Below are 20,796 nucleotides of genomic sequence, written 5' to 3'. Positions count from 1 at the left end.
CTGTTGCATTGTGCGGGAATATTTGTTATTGATAGAATATATCCATCTGCGATCGCCAGCGCTGTAGGCTAAGTCTTGTTTGTAATTCCCGACGTTTATTTTAACAAAGTCTTAATCCGAAATGCTAATTTACATCGGCTGGCAATATTGTCGTTTTTATGTTGATTCGATGTTGTCGGACATTGAACTGTTGTTAAAAAGGAGAACTAAGTTTAAGTTAGTTGACATCCGAGGGAAAAACATTTTTTGATCATTATTTGCAAAAATTATGCTTCTTTTAGTAATGCCCTTCACATCATTGAAATACCTATTTTATTACCTTGCCGTCATCGTCAACACAGTCATGTCGAACGTTGTTTTTCGTTGTTAAAAAGAATTCTAGGGGAGTGGCGAACTTCTTTAAAATCAGCCACATTGGAGACACGCGTGCGAGTGTCGTTTGAATAGTACTGGATTACAATCCCGATAAAGCAGTTATTGCGTGGTGCAACGATTCTATTGTAGGACGTCGCCCAGGCCCAGACTTCAACAACGCTATAAGTGATCATTTTAGCATTGTTGCAAGTTTAATTCTATTTACTTGTGCTATCGTTATTTTTATTTTGTATTTTGGCCTCAAAGCAGGCAGATATGGCCCCCGAGAAGGAGCTCCCGGTAGGCCACGATGGCTGCCGAAAAAAAATGAGTTTTAAGGCCTGTAGGGGAGACTCGGGTAAGTTGGCCCAGCAAAATGTAAAATTGAATTTCTGAGCTAATAACAAAACATATGCTAAAGCGAATGCTATTGAACAGTAGAGAAGTTATCACTTTAGAAGTGGACATATTCTTGCATCAAACCAACCTTCTTAAGTACGGTATGTAATTTTTGAAGTTTTCCGAAAAAAATAAAATGGACCATCTTGCCCGCCTGTGCAGGTAATTTGGCCCACCATGGAAGGTAAGTTGGCCACCTGGCCAACGTGTCCATCTCTCGGTATAATAAGCAGTGGAAAAGCTCTCTTTCTCCTCAATTTTACTTTCTAATTATTGCTTGGTTTTATACAGGCATATATTTTATACATTGTATGCATTCATGTACCGGTTTTTGCATGAGTACGCTACACCAAATAAACTTTCAAAAATAATGAAGGCTGCAGCCTATCAAATATCATGTAGCTGAAACGGCATGCTTTTATATTCCCAACGATACTGATATGTAGGACCTTGTTTGCAGTACAAACCCCATTTTGCATGGGTACCAATATCGGAACATTTTTTAATGTATCTCCGAAGCGGGGTACGTTTTAGACCGTCGCTTGAGAAGTGGTTGCATATTCTTCTTTGACTCACACCATTCCTTAACACCTTTAGCCCGTCTTCATACATCTGCTGAGATATATTTTCGCGATTGATCTAATTACTTAGCCTACCATTATTCTATTATTACAATATGAGTTAGGAATAAGTTGTCGCAATCTGTGGCATAAAAACAATGTTAGGAAGTGAATTATTGTTATTTATTGCTGATGTAAAGCCGCGATTTACTTAGCCTACTTTGGATACTTGATGCTTCAATCTTGAAAAAATAAGTCATCGTATTAATTAGTCCATTATCATTCTATATAATACCTCATGAAGGCAAGTTGGCCATGGTGGCCAACGTACCCACCCACGAAATGGGCCAACTTTCCTGCATGGCAGCTATATTGTAAAAACTAAAATTTATGTCAAACTATCGAGCTTCTAACAACGGCTTCACCGTCAAAGTGAGCCGTAATAACCCATTACAATTTGCGCAGAACATTGCCTATGACCCATTACAATTTGCGCAGAACAAGGCTCGAAAGAAGCGCTTTGCGTAATTATGGAATAGATGTCCACAATGTCACTTTAGACCTATGTATACACAGTGCAGTGGTAGTCCCAGCTAATGTAAAAGTTAGCTTTCAACAAAAAAAAATCAGCGGATTTCCAATAAATTTACTTTCGCTAACGAGTCCGCTAAAGTTTCTAAATATTTGCGAAAATGCTAATCCGCTAACCAAAGCGTTAGCTTCGCTAATTAGCGGTTAGCGGAACTGTGCCCTCTACTGTGTAGGCTATGCATAATATGAACCCTGCATGTTGTGTAAAACAAATACCACATTCCAATTTCTGTGTTGGAAGGGGCCCCGAACTTGTAACATTCCTGGGGTGGCTGGTTGAATGCTTCTGACTAAAGGTGGCTGACAAGTGACAACGACACTAGATTGTTGAGATCAGGAAGTAGTCTACATCTTGTATTACGCCACGTGTTGAAGCGATCAAGGCGGATTCAGAAACGTCACGTCATTCCATCAGAAGTGTGTTGATTGAAAAGAAAGAAGATTACCACACCAGTATGTTTTATAGGCGAAATCAGTCACCCTTGGCGAGTGCTGCCAGACGCAATGCTAAAAATATTAAAACTTGAAAGTAGGCTAAACAGTACAGAATTATGAGAACGTTGGACTGCACCGCAGAATACCGGCTGGTGACAAATATAAGACAGCAGTTGGTACATACGTTGGCCCCAGTCAGAACGACATTGAAACGTAGGAGAGATGTCGTGAATGACGAAAACAAATTAAGTTATGATTGAGGGTTAGAAACTGAAATTGAATACTGGGGCGCAACTGTAAAATCAGCCATGAGAGAAAAATATTTACAAGCATTTTTAGAGAAAAATTAAGCATATATACAAACAGATAAGCGTCCATGGCTGTCCATGTCCTGCCTCCGAAGAGATAGGACCTGACACCCAAGGAAGCAAACCAGAAAGGTAAAAAAAATGTATGTAGCCTAACGGTGCGCGGCGGTTGTGCGAGACAGATGTTCCAAAGTCATACTATTAGTTCGAGTATTTTGATGAGGGAGGACGAGACAGCAGTTGATGTGGAAGTTCGATCATATATGATGAGCACGACAGCAGGTGATAAGCAGTTCAGTTAGTAGTCCATTGATGGATGACTAGCACGACAGCTGTTGAGTTGTGAGTCCGTTGATGTGTGCCGAATACGACACAAAGGAGGCCAGCTTGTAGAATTGCAAGCTGTGTGACATGCAGCCATTGCATGTCGTAAGTGGCGCAAATAGCGGCACTGGTTTGGTTGACGTCGCGGTGTGCTTCTGACGCAGAGAAGGCTTGAAAGATGAACGATGCAGCAATTGCATGTCGAAAGTGGCGCAAATAGCGGCACTGGTTTGGTTGACGTCTCGGTGTGCTTCTGACGTGGAGAAGGCTTGAAATGTCGCGGTGTGCTTCTGACGCAGAGACCCAGGTAGCAATAGTCGGCGTGCAGCTGGCGTCATCAGGGCGGCGAGCGCTCACATTGGCGACATCGAAAATCGTTAGCTGTAGGACAGCGCCTCACTGGCGAATATCGTCATGATTTTTTTTCTTTAAAGTCATGACGATATTCGCCAGTCAGGCGCTGTCCTACAGCTAACGATTTTCGATGTCGCCAATGTGAGCGTTTTCTGATAGCTCTGCGCCGTCGACTTTCGAGCGAGAGACGCGCTTTCGATTTTCGCTCGCTTTCCGCTGGCAACGCGCAGTCGAGTTTCGTCAGATGGTGTTGGTTTCCTACGAAAGACCGAGCTTCGCGCTTGATTAGAAAAATTTCGTCATCATACCGTTTAGTTGCGCTTGATTGAAGTCACGTGCCATTTCAAACACGCGGTTGATTTGATTTGAAGAGCCTGTTTGTCTGATTAATTGTCTTTTCACTCTTTTGCGCTTGCTCAGTTATTGGGTAGACTGCTGTACAATAAAGCTTACTTTGCACTTATTTTGCTGTACCCGGTTACGCCTACAGCATGTAAGAAAGTGTCGAAAGAGGGAACTGTGTCCTAGTTTATTGTGTTTTAACCTTAATTACATGAAGATTTAAGCAAGCTAACAAACGCTTTCTTTTTGATCTGGAAGAAAAGTTAGAAGCAGATGCGGATGTTTTGGCAGCTATTGTAAGTCACTGTACTCATTTGTTGTACACTTTTATGCCACAAGCTACATGTGTGGTAGGCCATGTCGGAATAGGTACATGCAATCATATTCCGACATGGCTACACCAGCCTTATGTCATGCAACAACCGATCAGTTAAATTCTAACATGACGTGTTGACAAAATATTTGTTATTGCACCTATAAAGTAACCGTTGTCATATTAGTTACATGTTTGTTTTCGCTTTGCAGGTGGTAACTACAGTAAATCATACTCAAAAAAGATTAGAACCTCCCAGACAGCAAAACCCGTCATTTTTACATTGATGTGACGTCTGCGGACATTGAACCAATGTAAAAATGACAGATTTTGCTGTCTGGGCTTTTAATTATTCAACTGCTCAGTTTCAAGTTTTAAAACTTGTTTGTTTTGCTCTAAACGCTTCCACATACATTTTGTGTGCAGAAATACTTTAGTTTGTAAAATAGAATCATGTTTATTAAACCAATTTATGATGATTTTTAAAGAATAACCTAACGATTAACCAATATATAGAACGTGTGGTTGTTTGGTTTGAGTTCACAATCTAGACTTCGCTTGTTACCTTGTTCAGTTCTAAACTGACTATTGAGTAACGCGTGGATGTTCATTTAACAGCGAAGAAAAATAACGGTTGGAGGAAATGATTGTACGGAAACTGTGTGGAGAGTTATGCGACTTTTAATGAATGACGATCTGGCCGCTCAGTTTAATTGAAGTGGAAAAAACGAAAAAACTGCCTTTCTTGATCTGAAAATAAAAAAGTGTTATTTGGTAAGTTTGTATTTATATAATTGTATATTTAAGTAGTTTTACGAACTACCGTCAGTAATAAGTGCTGCAATGCTATTGCTAACACCATGCATACTACAGTACGATGGTGGAAAATGCCAGGCTTCTTTGTTTTTATGAATGGAAGTTAAATATAAATCAAATCAACTGAGGATTGACAAATTGGAAGATTTATCAAGAAATGGAATATTTTTCTGTAATATAAACGTTAAAATGTGACAACGTCCTGTAATATATCAGTTTCTACTATTTAGCCATGCCTTCCCAATATCACATGCGTGGTTGTTGTTGCAGGATAAAACACTGGTTTCAGCAGCACCTTATCACAAAAGATATTTCAATAATGCTGAGTATTATCACTGATGAATTATATTAAACCCTCTCCCCCACCGATGTGACGCTAACGTAACACTTTACATACCCCCCCCCGTCGCAGGCGTTACGTAATATTTAAACGTTCCCTAATTACAATTTTTTTTATATTACTACCCGTCTTGCTACGTCATAGGGGGGTTTATACAGTACATTTAATTGTAATGAACCCCGCTCATGTCCTCATGCAGGTTAAGGATACTTGCCATCGGTTCGATCCCTAATAATGAGTTAGTAGTGTAATTAAGTTGTTGTTGTGAGCGAAATTGTTTTCACAGAGAGCTCATATTGTATTATTACAGATGTGATTCGAAGGCAAGCCAAGGCGACGGACAAAGTTTTCAAATCTGCAGTGAAGCGGTATTTGAAGGCGGCTGGTGACAGAAATGAAAAAAAAAAGAACCGGGCAAACAAAACTTCCGGCGCAGATAAAAATTCGGACGATACATGAACGCTATCTGTTTTTTGATTGTCTGTTGACCTTTTAGTGTTCTCTTTTAACATCTTGCTGCAAATTATTATTTTTGCGTGCCTCTTAATTCGGTTTGCTTCCTTCGTACAGTAGTTGTATTTGGGAAAATCTTATCCCGACAAGCTATTGCCAAACACTGTTGTGCCGTCTATGCACTAATATTAATTCTTGTGGTGAAGTCGAGTTTAATGTTATTAATCATTTAATTAATATCTTTAATGTTGTTATTCAAACGTGTTTTCGGAGGGGTGTTTTGCCGCCAGTCCTAATCCCTAACATTACCCCGAACCAAAGCTCTTTGGCGTCAAAACGACCTGTTCCCATTTTTTTTATATTTACCTAATGGATGTCGGAACGCAATAATCACTCATGATTGTTGGTATACTGCATGTATCCTACGTGGATGTTTGAATTTTGTGCTATTTGGCTTTGAAGGTTGCCAGCATGACAGCCACAACAGATGTGCAAACGAAAATGCGTTATGGTCGTCGTTCAGGTGGCCCTTCCCTATAATTGTGGTTGCCGTGCTGGCAACCCTCAAAGCCAGATAGCACAAAAAACTCATTAATTTGAATTTCCCTGCTGGCTACGTATTAATCTTTATTACATCATAAAGTACAGTGGAAGCAATAGTAGTGTTCTTGATGTTGCTGTGTATTTTCTTCCAGTGCTGTGATTTTGACGTATTGCAATACAATACCTATCATATAATTATGCTTATATAATTATGATACTGTCGTATGTAGTACACAATTGGTTTCTAACCGGGAGTAAATTTTACTCACCCCTACCCTAGGCCTAAGGTAAATCTTGCAAGCAAACATTTTAATCAAACTCATTATAGTTTGGAAAACCAAGAAAGTTTTTTTTAATAGAATTTTTTGCTTAAAAATTATTGTTTTGCGAAAACTGTCAAAATTCACTTAACAGCTGCTGGCTTTTACAAATAATCTCATGTTTATAATCTTTAGCTTTGCTCTCACATGGCTTGGACTTGTAAATTGTTCTGTTATTTGTATTACAAATGATCAGAAAAACCGCCATTCATTATTACTGAAACATTTTTTAGCATTGTGTTACGAAAATGGAGCTGTGGTAAGACAGTGTATTAAAAATCTTCATTGTTTTCGTTGTTTTACATTCTTGAATTGCGTCTCGCTTTAACCACAAAAAGACAATTAATACACGAAATGCTTCAAAAAGTTTTAGTGTTTTGTTTTGATAATTTCGCAAACAACAGCTGCTGCTGGTGGCCGAAAAAAAAAGGGCTTCAGCAGGGCGACATTCGTCAGTCCAGCGACAGCGCGCGCAGCCGCAAAAACGTGCCAGTAAGTTTAGCGAAATTCGTTGGCGTACAGACAGCGCGCCGTTAACTAACTTGAGCGACTTTCGCGATCGAGGCGCTTACGCACAGCCGACTTTATTGTCGAATTTCGCCAGCGTTACGCCGGCTATGCGATGAGCAGATCGGTGGCGGCTGGCTGGCGATTATCGCTGGCGCGTCGCCAATAACTTCGCCAGCGTGGAGCTGGCTAGACGCCAATCTTTGCTACTTGGGGAAGGCTTGAATGATGAACGATGCAGCAATTGCACGTTGAAGGTGTGTCGCAGGAAGTAGCGGCAGATATGGGGTTCACCATATTGGTTGCGTCGGCGGCTGTGAATAGCCGTATTGAAATCATCTCCGTGGAGGCATCTCGTGGCTGAGGCATCTCATGTTGAGGAATGTGATGAGGGACTGTTCAACTCAGTGCAAGTCGTGGAGAACATGGGGTGCTATGGTGCCATGTTGGAGTGTTCTCATCAGTGAGTTTGTCGTGACATCATCGTGGTGCTGTATTGAAGTCCCGCATCAAGTCTCACAGCAACCGTGTTGATGGGCACGTCTGAAACAAAATTGATACAAAGTAGCGCCCGCTAGAATGTAACACATAAGCAGTATAAGGACACATTACAAAAAAAAATGGCAATACATGCAGGCACACAAGTTGTTAAATCTATAAGGAATGAGATGGTCATGGCGGCAAACCGGCTGATGATAGGTAGGAAACTAGACATGGAACTATGAGAGTCGCAGTATCGAGTAGGCTCAGCACTCATTAAAAAAAAATTGACAAACACGAGCATAAAAAGTTGTTGTAACGTCACATGACTGTAGTCAAACGAGTGACTATAGAATGGAAGAATGGATGCAGTTTTGACGTCTTGTCCAGGACGTGAGCTACTGTATGAAAAATAGCGGTAAACGCAGGCTGAAGCGGTGTACGAGGCTGTGATGTAGGTTACATACCGAGATAAAATCGGTAGGCTGACAAGTGAGTTTGCAGTATATGAAACAATACAGTAGGTGTAGGTAGCGTATGACATACAAGATGGCGTTTGCTTATATAAACACAGAAATATTTGCGCTGGCAGTTGACCAGAGCGCAGTGAGACATGATGACGTAGTTAGTTGACATTACAGATATTTAAAAAAAGTTTTGCATGCAGTGGTTTCTATAGCAACCACAAGGATAAGGTACCATGAAATACAAGTAATTTATAAGTGGTTGAAAACGATGAATGTAGGCTACAATAAGCTACTAAGTGATTACAGATACTTAAAAACATTTGTATGCAGTGGTTTCTATAGCAACCACAAGGATAAGATACCATGGAATAGAAGTTAGTTATAAGTGGTTGAAAACGATGAATGTAGGCTACAATAAGCTACTAAGTGATTACAGATACTTAAAAAAAATTTGTATGCAGTGGTTTCTATAGCAACCACAAGAATAAGGTACCTCGAAAATAGAAGTTATAAATGGTTTAAAATGATTAACATAGGCTGCTAGATGATTAAAGATATTTAAAAAAAAATTTGCATGCGGTGGTTTCTATAGCAACCAGAAAAGGTAGGTACCATGGAATAGAATTTGTAGCCTAAGTGGTTGAAAATAGTGAATGTAGGCTCCAGTGCTAGATAATTACAAAAAGTTAAGAAAAATTTGCAAACACGTGCTACATTACCAGGTTGATGTCGTTATTGCAGGTCGTGAGTTCAGAAAATTTACTCGGAGGCACCATTGTAACATTACTGGGGTGGCTGGTTGAATGCTTCTGACTAAAGGTGGCTGACAAGTGACAACGACACTAGATTGTTGAGATCAGGAAGTAGCCTACATCTTGTATTACGCCACGTGTTAAAGCGATCAAGGCGGATTCAGAAACGTCACGTCATTCCATCAGAAGTGTGTTGATTGAAAAGAAAGAAGTTTGGGCTACCACACCAGTCTGTTTTATAGGCGAAATCAGTCACCCTTGGCGAGTGCTGCCAGACGCAATGCTAAAAATATTAGAACTTGAAAGTAGGCTAAACAGTACAGAATTATGAGAACGTTGGACTGCACCGCAGAATACCGGCTGGTGACAAATATAAGACAGCAGTCGGTACAGACTTATGTTCGGAGGAGGCCACGTTCTTTGTTGCTACGGCCCTGATTATATGCAAGAAACCTTGCCGAGAGTGCACAAAAGTGAAACCAATCGTAGAAAGATGACTCCATTGAATATTTTAGAACGTGCTGCTGTTGCTGTTCAGAGTGGGAGTAGCATTCGTGCTTCTGCAGCTAAAGAGTTCAACTGCGACAGGACGACTTTTAAAAGGTGCGGTATATAACCTAGACAAAAACAAACGTGTCAACCAAGACACGGATTTCTTTGGCTATGCATCTGTGTCAAGAAAACATATGGTAGCCTATTTTCCCTACAGATGGAAGCAGAGCTGGCAGAACACATCAAAAGTCTTGCAAATCAGTTTTGCGGATTATCATTCGAAAAGTGTTGCAACTTCGCATTTGAAATTGCAAATTCTAATATAGGCTACTAAAAACCCCTGATAACTGGCAAAGAGATAAAAAGCAGGCAAAGAAAGGTGGCTGGGGTTTAAATCGAGACACAACTTAACAATAGGCTACCAGCAGGTACGCAGCCCTGATTCAATATGTACGGCTAGAGTTACAGATTTCAACAAACTTGTTGTTGACCAATTTTATGACAACTTATCAAAAGTTTTTGATAAGTAGGCCTATCATTTGGAAGCCAAGGATATCTATAACTTAGACGAAACTGGTTGTAGGCTACAACTGTTCAAGTTCCATCTAATGTTGTTAGCCTACAATAAAATAAAGAAAAAAAGGTCGACTCGATCACATCAGCTGAGCGAAGAGAAATGGTGACGGTTGTGTATATTATTTCTGTATTTGGCAATGTTCTGCCACCTTTATTTATTTTTCCGTGACGATAGGGATAACTTTCTTAAAAGAGCTCCATCTGAATCCATTGGTCATGCTAAACGAACAGGCTGGATAAATGAGTAACCTACGCATTCTTAGCTTATCTCAAACATATTGTTTGCTGCACCTGCACCCGCTGTTCACGTGGAAATGAAATACTAGGGAAGATGTTGTCTACGAGTTTTCGAACAAGACAGAAGTCTGTGCAAGATTTGAGACAATAAAACGATTTTTGAGGCAAAAAAGTAAAATTTTCATATCATAGAATTTGTATTTTGTACTAGAGCAAAGTGCTTAGCCTATGGAATGTGGTTTAATAGGAAAAATTGTCATTGCATTTTAGTTAGGAGATGGCAAACAGCAGAACTGAAAAGCGGAGTCGTGAAGTCGGCGGGATTTTGGCTTGTTCGGGACCGGGACGCGAAATTTTTTTTCTCCCCGAACTTTTGCCTCATTTGCATATTTCTGTAAGTGTAGCCATTAGGCTACTGGCCTAACCGCGCGGCGAGCGTAACTGCTTTTACCGATTTTCGCCCTCACAGCAGCCGATTTTCGCCCTTCAGGTCCTAATCTAAACATTGAACATGAAAAAATACGTAGCCTGGAGACACACGTAGTCTAGTCAAGTTTAAAAAAGTTGAGAAAAGAAATTGACTCTGGTCACTAGTCTAAAAGTAAGATTTTCCGAATTAAACCTTACTCTTTTTGAAAAGCTTTTGTGCACCGCAAAAATTATTGTAAAGAAAAAAATTGACTTCGATGGGCGTCGAACCGAGTGTCCAAGAGAAGTAAAAATGGTTGCTTTATTAGTTAGATAGCGGGTCAAAGTAGCTGATGTCGACATAATATTCCAGACAAAATGACATAAGCCTACTAACTTACTGCGAGCTATAAAGTTTCAAACTGTGATTGTTGCTGTTGAACATATCACATTGTTTTGACGTACTAGCCTATTGATGTAACATCTTTCTGCTGTGGTGCGTTTTTAGTAAGGTATTATTCGCTGAGGAAGTAACACTTAATGTTCGAAAAAGTACATCATTATTGCAAGCCTAGTGGCTATGTTAAAATCGGTTACCGATATCAATTATGTAACCTTCCCCTCAAGAAAAACCTAGACACAGTACGCCGTTATCTGTGGTTCGCCTCTAATACTTATCTGTGGTTCGCCACTAATACTTACATGCAGTGAAAGTTTCTGGCACAGTTTACAAATCAGGTCCATGTTTGCCATCGTCGTTCTTAAACTTGAAAATGTTGGAAAGTAGGCTAGTTGAGGCAAACTAACATTGCAGAGTGATGACACCAGGGAGGGGATTTTCTGTTTGTCATTTTTGAGGTGGAAAACGAATTTCCACCGGTCAATGGTTGACAAACACCAAAAGATAAAAGGAGCACAGGGAAGGCATAGGCTACATTCTCTTGTATTGTTACATATGAAAAACATGATGAAAGTTTATTTTGAAATTTGAATTTTCGGTGATTTTTGCGTTTTAAGAATAATGTTTCTCTCGTTTCGGAAGAAGGCAAAAAGAAATGTTTCGCAACATTTTCATTTCGACCAGCACCAGTCAACTCTCCTCACGAGTGGGTACCATCATCCTCCCTTCAAAGTTTGCAACTCTGGCAACACTAGATACGAAGTTCAGTTCAACGACTTTATTAATCTTGCAGCTTCATGGCGCTTGCAAGTACTGACGACAAAAAACAACAGTTACAAGAAATGATTACCGAGACGACAACTGAGAAAATATGAGCAGTTCACAAAATATGGCCAAATAGGCTTTTTACGTGACACTCGACTTCGAAATAATGTTCAGGACTATATTAACATTTATTGGGAGTTTGATTAAAACGTTTTGCAAGTAACGAAAGAGTCCACAGTTTAACATTTGCATTGGCAGAGTAGGATTCTTGCAAATAGTTTATTTTCCATCTATGAACGTATTTTTATGCGGTTGCAACACAATGGATCTGCTAAAAGGACTTGAAGTGAACGATATTGCAAAACAAAAGCTGAAACAAAAAAGTAAGTATGAATGTAAAAAAAAAAAATTCGATGATTTGCAAGCTATTTCTAACAATAGTCATCCTTTTGTTTGAATCATCTTTCTCAACTCCGGTTGTTGTGTTGACAAATTCACTTGAGCCCAGTTGGCGAAACGTCACGATGAAGCAGACTACAAGTCAATAGATTTTTTTCTTTTGTTTCGCGTGGACTCAACTTTAATCTTCACACAAAATTAAATGCCTTAAAAGAGCCAAGGTAAGTAAAAATTGCTTCTGAGTCAACAAAAAAGTCTAATAATAATAAAATCAGCAGAAAAGCGTTGACGGTAACATAGTTGTATTTGCACCATATTTTAAATCTTTTCGATCATTTGCTCAAAATCTTTTTTTTTCGGTAAAACAATCCATAACTCTCAATGACACCTCCTAAACGGTAGTTGACACAATGTATGTGGGTACGTAAACTGTAGGCTACATGAACGCTTCCAGTCCGTTCTCGCCGTTTAGTATCAGTGCAGAATACAACACAGACTTACAAACGATCGTGCTTATCACCTTCATGCGATATTTAGCATCTCTTTGAAAACATAAGTTTGATTATGAAACGAGTGCAGATTGAAAGTTAAATTTAAATAGAAGTATTGCTTTCATTTTTTGTAAAGTTAAAAATGCTTCACTGCAAAAAAAAATAAATCAATAAAACTTCATAAAAATGCCGAAAAAGGGAAAAATTGTGTAAACTAACGATTGGCTTCAGTGGACAAGAAAGCGTCTAATAGCTTTACTGTTTCAGTAAACACCAATTTACATTTTCGTTGCTGGTAGCATACATTTTTTTTACAATAATTGAACGTCTGTATAGACTATAGACGTTAAATCAATGTAAAAAAAGCAGTTTTGCTGGGTGGGTTAAGTTTGTGATATAACATCAACTCAATGTGATCACAACGTCAATTTAACCACATTAAAGTCGCAACACAATAACAATTTCTCACTGCATCATCATGATATAAAGCTATTATCTGATCCTTGTTTTACGAGAAATTCTTCACAGTAACGACAACAAAGGCAGGCGATCGCCAAACGGATGGTTTCATGCAATGTAAAAAATGGTTGATTTGCTGTTTGAGTTGAATAAAATTGAAAAGACAAATGTTTCAAACAAACAGCCTAGAAAACAAACAAACAAGTTGTCGGTTGCTCTCTTGTTTGCTTTATCATCTTATTAGCGAAGTAATTACTTCAACTTTTGAAACATGAAAACCGAGAGTTGTTCATGTCACAAAACAGCTTCGTCTCAGCAGAATCTGAAAAACTCATTCTGCATCGGCCATCTAGTAGGCTACCCAGTACCCAAGTACCCATGTCCAATTTAAAATAAGCACAGGCCAATATCGATTCCTTCAGCACGATCTGCTGCTAAGAAAAAACGTCACTTTTGTCAAGCAATCTCTGTCAGAAGGCGAGTTTTTTTTACATTGACTCAACGTCTGCAGATGTTAAATCAATGTAAAAAAGGGACTCGTTTGTTGACCGGAATGGTCCTATAACGAAATACTGTAATCGCTAAAACATTTAAACATAGTAAATATTACATACATCATCATAAAAAACATCAACGTCAAAGGGACAACAAAAAGCGACCAATTTTACTGATAGTAAACTTTACAATAAGGAAAAGATTCCATCGTGCGAGAAGATTCCTAATGCATTGAAGCTCCAAAAATACAAACTCAAATGGTCAAGTGAGTATAAAACTTTTAGATTTTGTTGGAACAGCGCTTGCTGGGTGCAACACCAATGTAGGATTAAAAACTATATCAAAGAAACTGCAAGAAAGGTTTAAAAAAGCTTCAAGTATTAAGTACCCAGGCAACAAATCAGTCGTTTTTGTACATTGATTCAACGTCTGGAGACGTTGAATCAATGTGGAAAACGACTGATTTGATGTCTGGAATAAAGACTCAAAAGTTAATAAAGGGCAGCCAGATCAGTGATTTAAGCATTAGACAGAAATTGGGAAAAGCAAGAAAGAGACGGTTCGCTTACGTACAAGAAAGATTTTTAACACCATCGATTTAGTAATGCCAAACTTTGAGTCAATACAAACAAAAAAAATACTTTGTATAACTGCCTGGAGGAATAATATCATGTGACCGATTGACGTTTGCCAATCGACGTAATGCTCGTGTCGACTTTTCCGCTGTTAAATCCAGCTGTTATCGGTATTGTCCCGGATGTTGGAGAAACGGTAGTGTCGGTCTTTCTGGTGGTAAGAGAAGACAATGTTTTTTGAAACCAGGTATTCTTCGACGATTGCAGATCCTTGCTCACTGCAGCAAGTTGGTGTTCTACATCCTAGAAAGGAAAAGATCGTGGTAAGTCAAAGCGCTAAGTCATTTTTGGGGTACATCACAGAGGTACAAAATCTCATGAGATGTTTTGACCATCTAGAACTACTCAGACATGCTGCGTGCTAAATAAAGTCGACACATACCTGCACCCTACATTCTGATTCTACAAGTTTTAACTTCGTCTGGGCCAACTCCAGTTCAAGATCACGAGTCTGCTGTTGAAGTTTTTCTTTCTCTTCGTGCGCAATGCGTTCGGTTTTTGTTGCACCAGCCTCTGTACCATCCGGACTGTGTATTTGGGCCTGAATGCATTAAAACATTAAAGCTTGAAACTAATGATTGAATCAAGTGGCTGTGTTTCTGATATTTGCCTTGTACTCTTTGTGGATACTGACGTTTCGTCAATCAGATAAAAACGAGCTTCTTCAATGGGCTAGCTCTGATAATTCGGACAAAGATCTAAAGAAGTCAGTCGTGTCATGCTGTCAAGATAAAACATATATTCCATTTATAAAATTTGGTGACAATTGAAACTCAATTATAAAAATTTGGATAATCTAACGACTATATCTGACCAAGAAAGTAAGATATCTTCTCACCTTTTTTATAGATTCAATTTCTTCCTTGTGCAATGTCTGAAGATTTTCAATTCGTTGGCTAAGCTGAGAACAGATGGTTTTGTAGTCAGAGATGATGCTTGATTTGGCCGAAATGTCTTCCTCTTGTCTGGCCATTTCCTTACGGCACATTTCCTTGACCTGGAGATAAATTGTGATGTCAAAAACAGGTAAATAGACAAAAAGGTAAAAGGAAGTGACGGCAAGGAACGTACCACTCAATCAAAAAGAATCATTTCGATTGGCATCAGATATATAAGTGATAGCGCTAGACATGCCGATGGTTAGCCATGCTTCCACCCTATCTATGTTTTGAAGCAAAAATGTTAAACCAGTTACTCAGCATCATTTTGCGTCACTTTCTGCCGAGTCATAGCTGCTTTCCACCAACCTGCTTGGTCTCTGTCAGCAGCCGACTGTTCTCGTCCCCGAGTTCGGCCACTCTGACACGAGTCGTTCGAAGATCTTCCACGACCGCTTGAAGGTCTCGCTGGAGACTGCCGGCGTGTTGCATCGTCTGCGTGGAGTTAAAACGTTTTTTTTATTCGGGAAACTTCAACTGAAGTAACTGGCTAAAAATCCAACCTTTTTCATCAATTTTATTTTTCTTTAACAACTCTTTATCATTAGTTTATACACCCCTGAAAGTACAAATAAGCGTGTGGGCTGTGGACCACCAGTGCATTTCAAGAAGCAAAACTATACGAAACAAAGGTCATCGATACATTAAAACGTAAACTGCCAATTAGACGTGACTTACCTTTTTATATTTGGACAACTTTAACTAAAAAAGTAACTATAGCTAAAATACACCTTTCTTCACCAACAGTATTTCCACCATTACTTTACATACCTCCAGAAAGTAAATTAAAGTGTGGGTCATTAATGCCCTTCAAAGAAGACAAATATCAACGAGCGTCAAGAAACAAATGTCATCGATACATCAAAACGAAAATTGCCAATAAAAGGTAAGTTACCTTTTCAAGTTGAGTGGTGAGAGTTATGCGAGTGGTGACAAGCTCCTGGGCTATGTCGTCATTCTCAAGTTCCAACCTCATGTTCGACTCCATTAAGTGCTTATTTTCTTTCTGTAAAACAACATTGAGCCAACGTCAATAAAACCTGCCGGGTAGCTTAGGTTTTAAATACGGTAATTTAAAAATAAAAGCATCCGATACAACTGCAACAGCAAACTGGACTTACGTTTGGGTGCAATAACACTGAGAAAAAACCCCACAAAATCTCTTTATTTACTTACCCAGGTAGCAAAACCCATCGTTTTTACATTGATTGAACGTAAAAGGACGGATTATGCTAGCTGAATTGATGGGAAGTGTATACCTCGATCCTGATGAGCGGATCTTCTTCAAGCGCCATCTTCTCTTTTACAACCTCGTAATCTTTCTCATACCGAGTGAGCTTCTTATGAGACACCTGGCAAAAATAGCAACAATGATGCATACATTGAATTGATGATTGTCAGCAACCAGATTATTCATTCACAGTTTGTAGACGGGGCTTGTAGGTTGATTTTCTTTATTGTGAGTTCACGTGTGCTTTATGGTAGTGTTCTTCAACCTTTCGTTGCTCATGGCACACATTTGTTAATTTTGAAGTTCTTTCGCAAACTTCAATCAAAAATGTAATTAAAGTCTAAAAACATACATCAAAATATTTGGCGATTTATTTTAACAACACAACCACAAAATCCAGCACAAACAAATAGCAATAAAATAGTCTATACTCTTCTAATAAAATACAAGTGTAAGTACTAAGTAACCATAGAGTGAAGAAAAACTATTTTCCGTATGCAGTGTCTCTTCCGCTCACCTAGCATCGTTTCGAAGCACAAATAGCATAATTAAGTAGCACTACTCGAAGTGGACAGTCTGTTCTTTGAGTGTTACAAGAAAACATGTTAACTGGACCACAAAAACGCAGTTTTCTTGGTTTATCGTCATTCAAGACATGCAAACATTTCCCGACTGTTAGCAAGCAAACAGTGACGCAGTTGTTATTGAATATCCAAAAACAGTCAACGCCGAATTGGAGCCAAAATAACAGACGTTGAAGAACAAGCTACAGTTTTCCAGTTTTATCGTTGCATTAACCAAAGGAAACGTTAAAATAATGTACAGATAACACAATGTGGTGACAAAACACAATGCTCAGCACCTTCATGTTGAGTGCTGTCTTGACCAGTAGTTTAACTTGGTCTTCGTTTCTATATTTCTTCGGCAACTGCACTCGAAAGTACTTGAGAACTCCTTCGAAATCTAAAGCTAGCAGCTCCCTCCTGCAGCATTCGAGCAAGCCCAGCGCAATTTGGAAGACAACTAGCTCGCCCTACGTCACAAAAATGTTATTTGAAATCAATTTTCACCAACATGCCACTGATTATTATTATACATAGATTTTCTGTTTAACCAGGACATGAGTCCAAAAGTATTGAAAAACTTTTTTAAACAAATGCTGTATTCTTACTATCAAGTTAGACGATGCTGAAAAATTGAAAGCAACAGGTACCTCACAGAGAAATATATCGACCACTTGAAAAACCATGTTCAAAGGGAATTTGGCAGTGAACAAAGTGAGAAACCACTGGCTAGAAAACATGTGACATTCAACGCCCAACTGTTGAAAGTGGTCGCTGAGGTTCGGCATCAAATCCTGACAATAAAAATATTTGATTCAGGTCGGTCGGTCAGGTCGTGAGACGGTGAAGATGAAAAGTAAAAATGTCAGCATCAAACAGCAAATGCTTTTTGTTCTTTATGCAATCTATCACAGAATGACACAACGCAAATAGCAAATTAGTCGTTTATTACATTGATTCAACGTCTACAGACAGCTGCAGCTGTCAAGTCGGAAAACTAGTAGCTTTTAAATCAATAATGAAAATAGAACATGTAAAGGGAATAATAGCAATAAAAACATTATGATTATTTAACTTTATGAGTCATACAATTTTGGTAGAGAGGTCTATGGTTTTATGAGTCATCACCTCAATGGCACGTCCCAGTTGATAAAACTTGAAATGCAAATCTTCAAAGCCATTCTTGAATAGAACTCTCATTTTGTATTGGAACATGACTTTCTCCAGCACACAGAAGGCCTGCTCTTCCGGCATCTGAAGACAACGCAACATTTTACATTCAACGCATCTAGATAGAATTAACCAGACAACCAAAAGTCACTAAGGACCAGAATGATATAAAAATATTTAAATAACGTTCAATTTTCGTGTTTTTATGTTTTCGTGAGACAAAAATAACCACTCTTAACATTATTTTTTGTTTGAGCTCATGAGACCGAGGGACACAGGGTCTACTGTTCCATCACTTTGCATGATCAATGTTTATCTGAACTATACAGACAGGCTGCTGAAGATCAACCAAATCGTTTCTAACAAAGGTGCGATAGAACAAATAGACAACGGTCAAAAACGGTTGAATTACACCGACATATGTATTGGTAAAGATGCTTTTACTGTACAGTGTACACTACAGTGTACATTGAACCATGCATTAAAACAGATTCATGGTACATACCGTAAAGAAAACTATAAATTAAAAACAAACTTATAGTACGTTCAAATTCTTGCGGTTATCTATCTAATGGAAAGAAGGTTTATTCAAATTCAGTTGCTGGTTACTTACGTGCAGCAATAGGGCAGCAGCTAGAAATGACAAGCCTTGGCAGTAGCCAACCTCTTGGTCGTACACAGAATAAGCTTTTGAAATTCTGTAGAGAGAGTCCTGACCCAATCCGCCAGCATCCTTGAAGAAGTCGTGAGCAGGGAACGTTCTGTGGATGTCGCGCTGGATGATGTTTTCCTGAGGAGAGTCCTGAAAGAAATGAACAGTGAAGAAGAAATTAACGGCCTAAATGCAGACACAGGACATAATTAAAAACTCAAAAGCAATTTTATGTTAATTTCATGGAACAATACTTCTATAATCTGGAAGATCCTAGTAAGCTAATTTTTGAACTCACACAGTTTTTTATAGCTGTTGATCTTCGCAAGATGGTGAAAACGTTTCCTTTAAGCATGTACCTTAAGCAAACATTTTGTGGTTTTCATGAGCTAACGGTAGAGACAAAATTGTTTTTTGCGTTTTTCTCGAACATGACTAACAGCCGTAACAGGTTTTTCCAGATCACAGGAGAATATAATGCAGGATTGTTCAGGAAAGCAATTTTTTTCCTTTCACTATCAATATTGAAGTGGTATGCTGTATCTCTGAATTTGAAGTATAGTCGAATGGTCATGGTCAATAGACTGTAGGTTAAGAGGTAAAGGATATCCACTCCGCGTTATGTCTTTAATGACAAAGATCGGAGAGCTGTAGGAAACAACAAAATGATGAACTGAGTCAAGTATGTTTTTCTCTTTTAAAAGATTTTGTGCCTTTTTTCATCTTCATCATTATCAGTTATTGTTTTTCAAAATTAAACAGCTGAAGATTAGACCTGTGTAGGTTTTACTCTTTTAGCAATAAGCAAAACACAACAGTCATTGTCTCCATCGTTAAAACAAATCCATGTAGCCGACAATAGATAGGGTCGTCGTCGTGTGAGCCTCTGGGGCCGAGGGTCTATCCTTTTATCATCCCAGATTCACAATGTTCCCGGACTACACTGAAAGGCTACTAGAGAGCAGCCAGTCTTTGGTTTCATCATCCATGACACACAGACTTTCCACTCCGTTAGGTGGCTTGAAGATAGGGTAATACAATAGATAGGGTAATACAATAATTAACACTCTTGCATAGGATAGAAGCGATTATCAAAGCATGATCACTGTTGGAAACATGTGCATCACCTTAGTAATCAAGATTCGGTACTTCTCCAACATGTCCTCGTTGTTATAGCAACCAGCGAGCAGCTGCCAAACTTCTCCACGCAGAGGATCAGGGACCCCGGCACCGGATCTGACCAGGGAGCGGATACCTGGTGGCCGCTTGGAAAGATCCAGCCTCCATTTTGCGAGCGTGTCCCCCCAGTCAGACAACACCCGCTCAGAGCACTCCCGGTTGACCTCCCCTGACCCACTGAGCAACGGCTCGTCCGTATCTTAAAATCATTAAAAGTACGGACTAATACGTTTTATCATCACAGATATAAAACATCATTCAGGATTAATCTAATATGACTTGAATCGATATTTAGAATGACCAAAATTTTAACCATGGCATATATAAATTTATCTATACAACTGAACGCCTCTTGTTCCCCTTATCGCGAGGGTTGAACTCTAACGAATGTCAGCTTTGTCTGACAACATTTCTCAATGCCACCCGGTCCTGAGAGTCGACCAAAACAAAATTTTCCAGTCGCAGATCTTTTCGAATGTTGTTGCGTGAATAATTAATTTATTATTTCCGACTTTTTTTTTTTAAAGCAAAAAACTATCTATGTCTTGCGAGATGGTGCGTACACTATACCACGAGAAGGGAGAAATTGAATTTTAAAACACTACATTAAACAACAATGCCGTTGATGGTGTTAAGATTTGAGGTAACATCAACAAGTTTTGTACCGTCATCATCTTCTTCATCCTTTGGACATGATGATTTGAGAGCACCTTGATGATGAAGAGAGGTGTTGCATAATTTTGCTCTTGAAGATTCGCTTTCAATGCTTTCTACCTCGTACATCTTCTTACTCAATCGTGTTCCTTCGATCTGCGTACGAAACGACAAAATATCCGATTGTTTTACCCTTTTTCTTATATTGTTATTCATATTGTTGCGGAGTTATGAACAATACTGTAATACATATTGTTGCAGATCTAACAAAAATAAAACGCTACCATTGACAACTTTCTACATTCTTAAAAACTTGACAAACTAATCTTTATGAACATTAGTGTGAATTTTTTTCAATTAACAAAAGTAACTTAGAAGCCTATTTCACTGCAAA

At 38.9% G+C, this 20,796-nt stretch overlaps 1 protein-coding gene across 1 annotated transcript in view; it reads right to left on the bottom strand.

Moving 5' to 3' along the window:
• Positions 1 to 11,540: 11,540 nt before the first annotated feature.
• Positions 11,541 to 20,796, bottom strand: part of LOC145765628 (rab GTPase-activating protein 1-like) — a 46,960-nt gene continuing 37,704 nt past the window's right edge. Inside the window, exons 11-22 of the mRNA XM_082577460.1 lie at positions 20,414 to 20,558; positions 19,697 to 19,947; positions 18,531 to 18,719; positions 17,876 to 18,001; positions 17,398 to 17,541; positions 17,047 to 17,217; positions 16,213 to 16,305; positions 15,849 to 15,959; positions 15,263 to 15,388; positions 14,854 to 15,012; positions 14,398 to 14,556; positions 11,541 to 14,258 (exon numbers count right to left, since the gene is read on the bottom strand). Of these exons, the coding sequence (XP_082433586.1) occupies positions 14,049 to 14,258; positions 14,398 to 14,556; positions 14,854 to 15,012; positions 15,263 to 15,388; positions 15,849 to 15,959; positions 16,213 to 16,305; positions 17,047 to 17,217; positions 17,398 to 17,541; positions 17,876 to 18,001; positions 18,531 to 18,719; positions 19,697 to 19,947; positions 20,414 to 20,558 (1,884 nt within the window). The 3' untranslated portion in view covers positions 11,541 to 14,048. The remainder of the gene's footprint in view (positions 14,259 to 14,397; positions 14,557 to 14,853; positions 15,013 to 15,262; positions 15,389 to 15,848; positions 15,960 to 16,212; positions 16,306 to 17,046; positions 17,218 to 17,397; positions 17,542 to 17,875; positions 18,002 to 18,530; positions 18,720 to 19,696; positions 19,948 to 20,413; positions 20,559 to 20,796) is intronic.

The sequence above is a fragment of the Aplidium turbinatum genome, chromosome 2 (genome assembly GCF_918807975.1).
Source record: "Aplidium turbinatum chromosome 2, kaAplTurb1.1, whole genome shotgun sequence".
Taxonomy (NCBI): Eukaryota; Metazoa; Chordata; class Ascidiacea; order Aplousobranchia; family Polyclinidae; genus Aplidium; species Aplidium turbinatum.
Note: the sequence above shows the minus strand (reverse complement) of the source record. Positions and strands in the feature narration are given on the sequence as shown.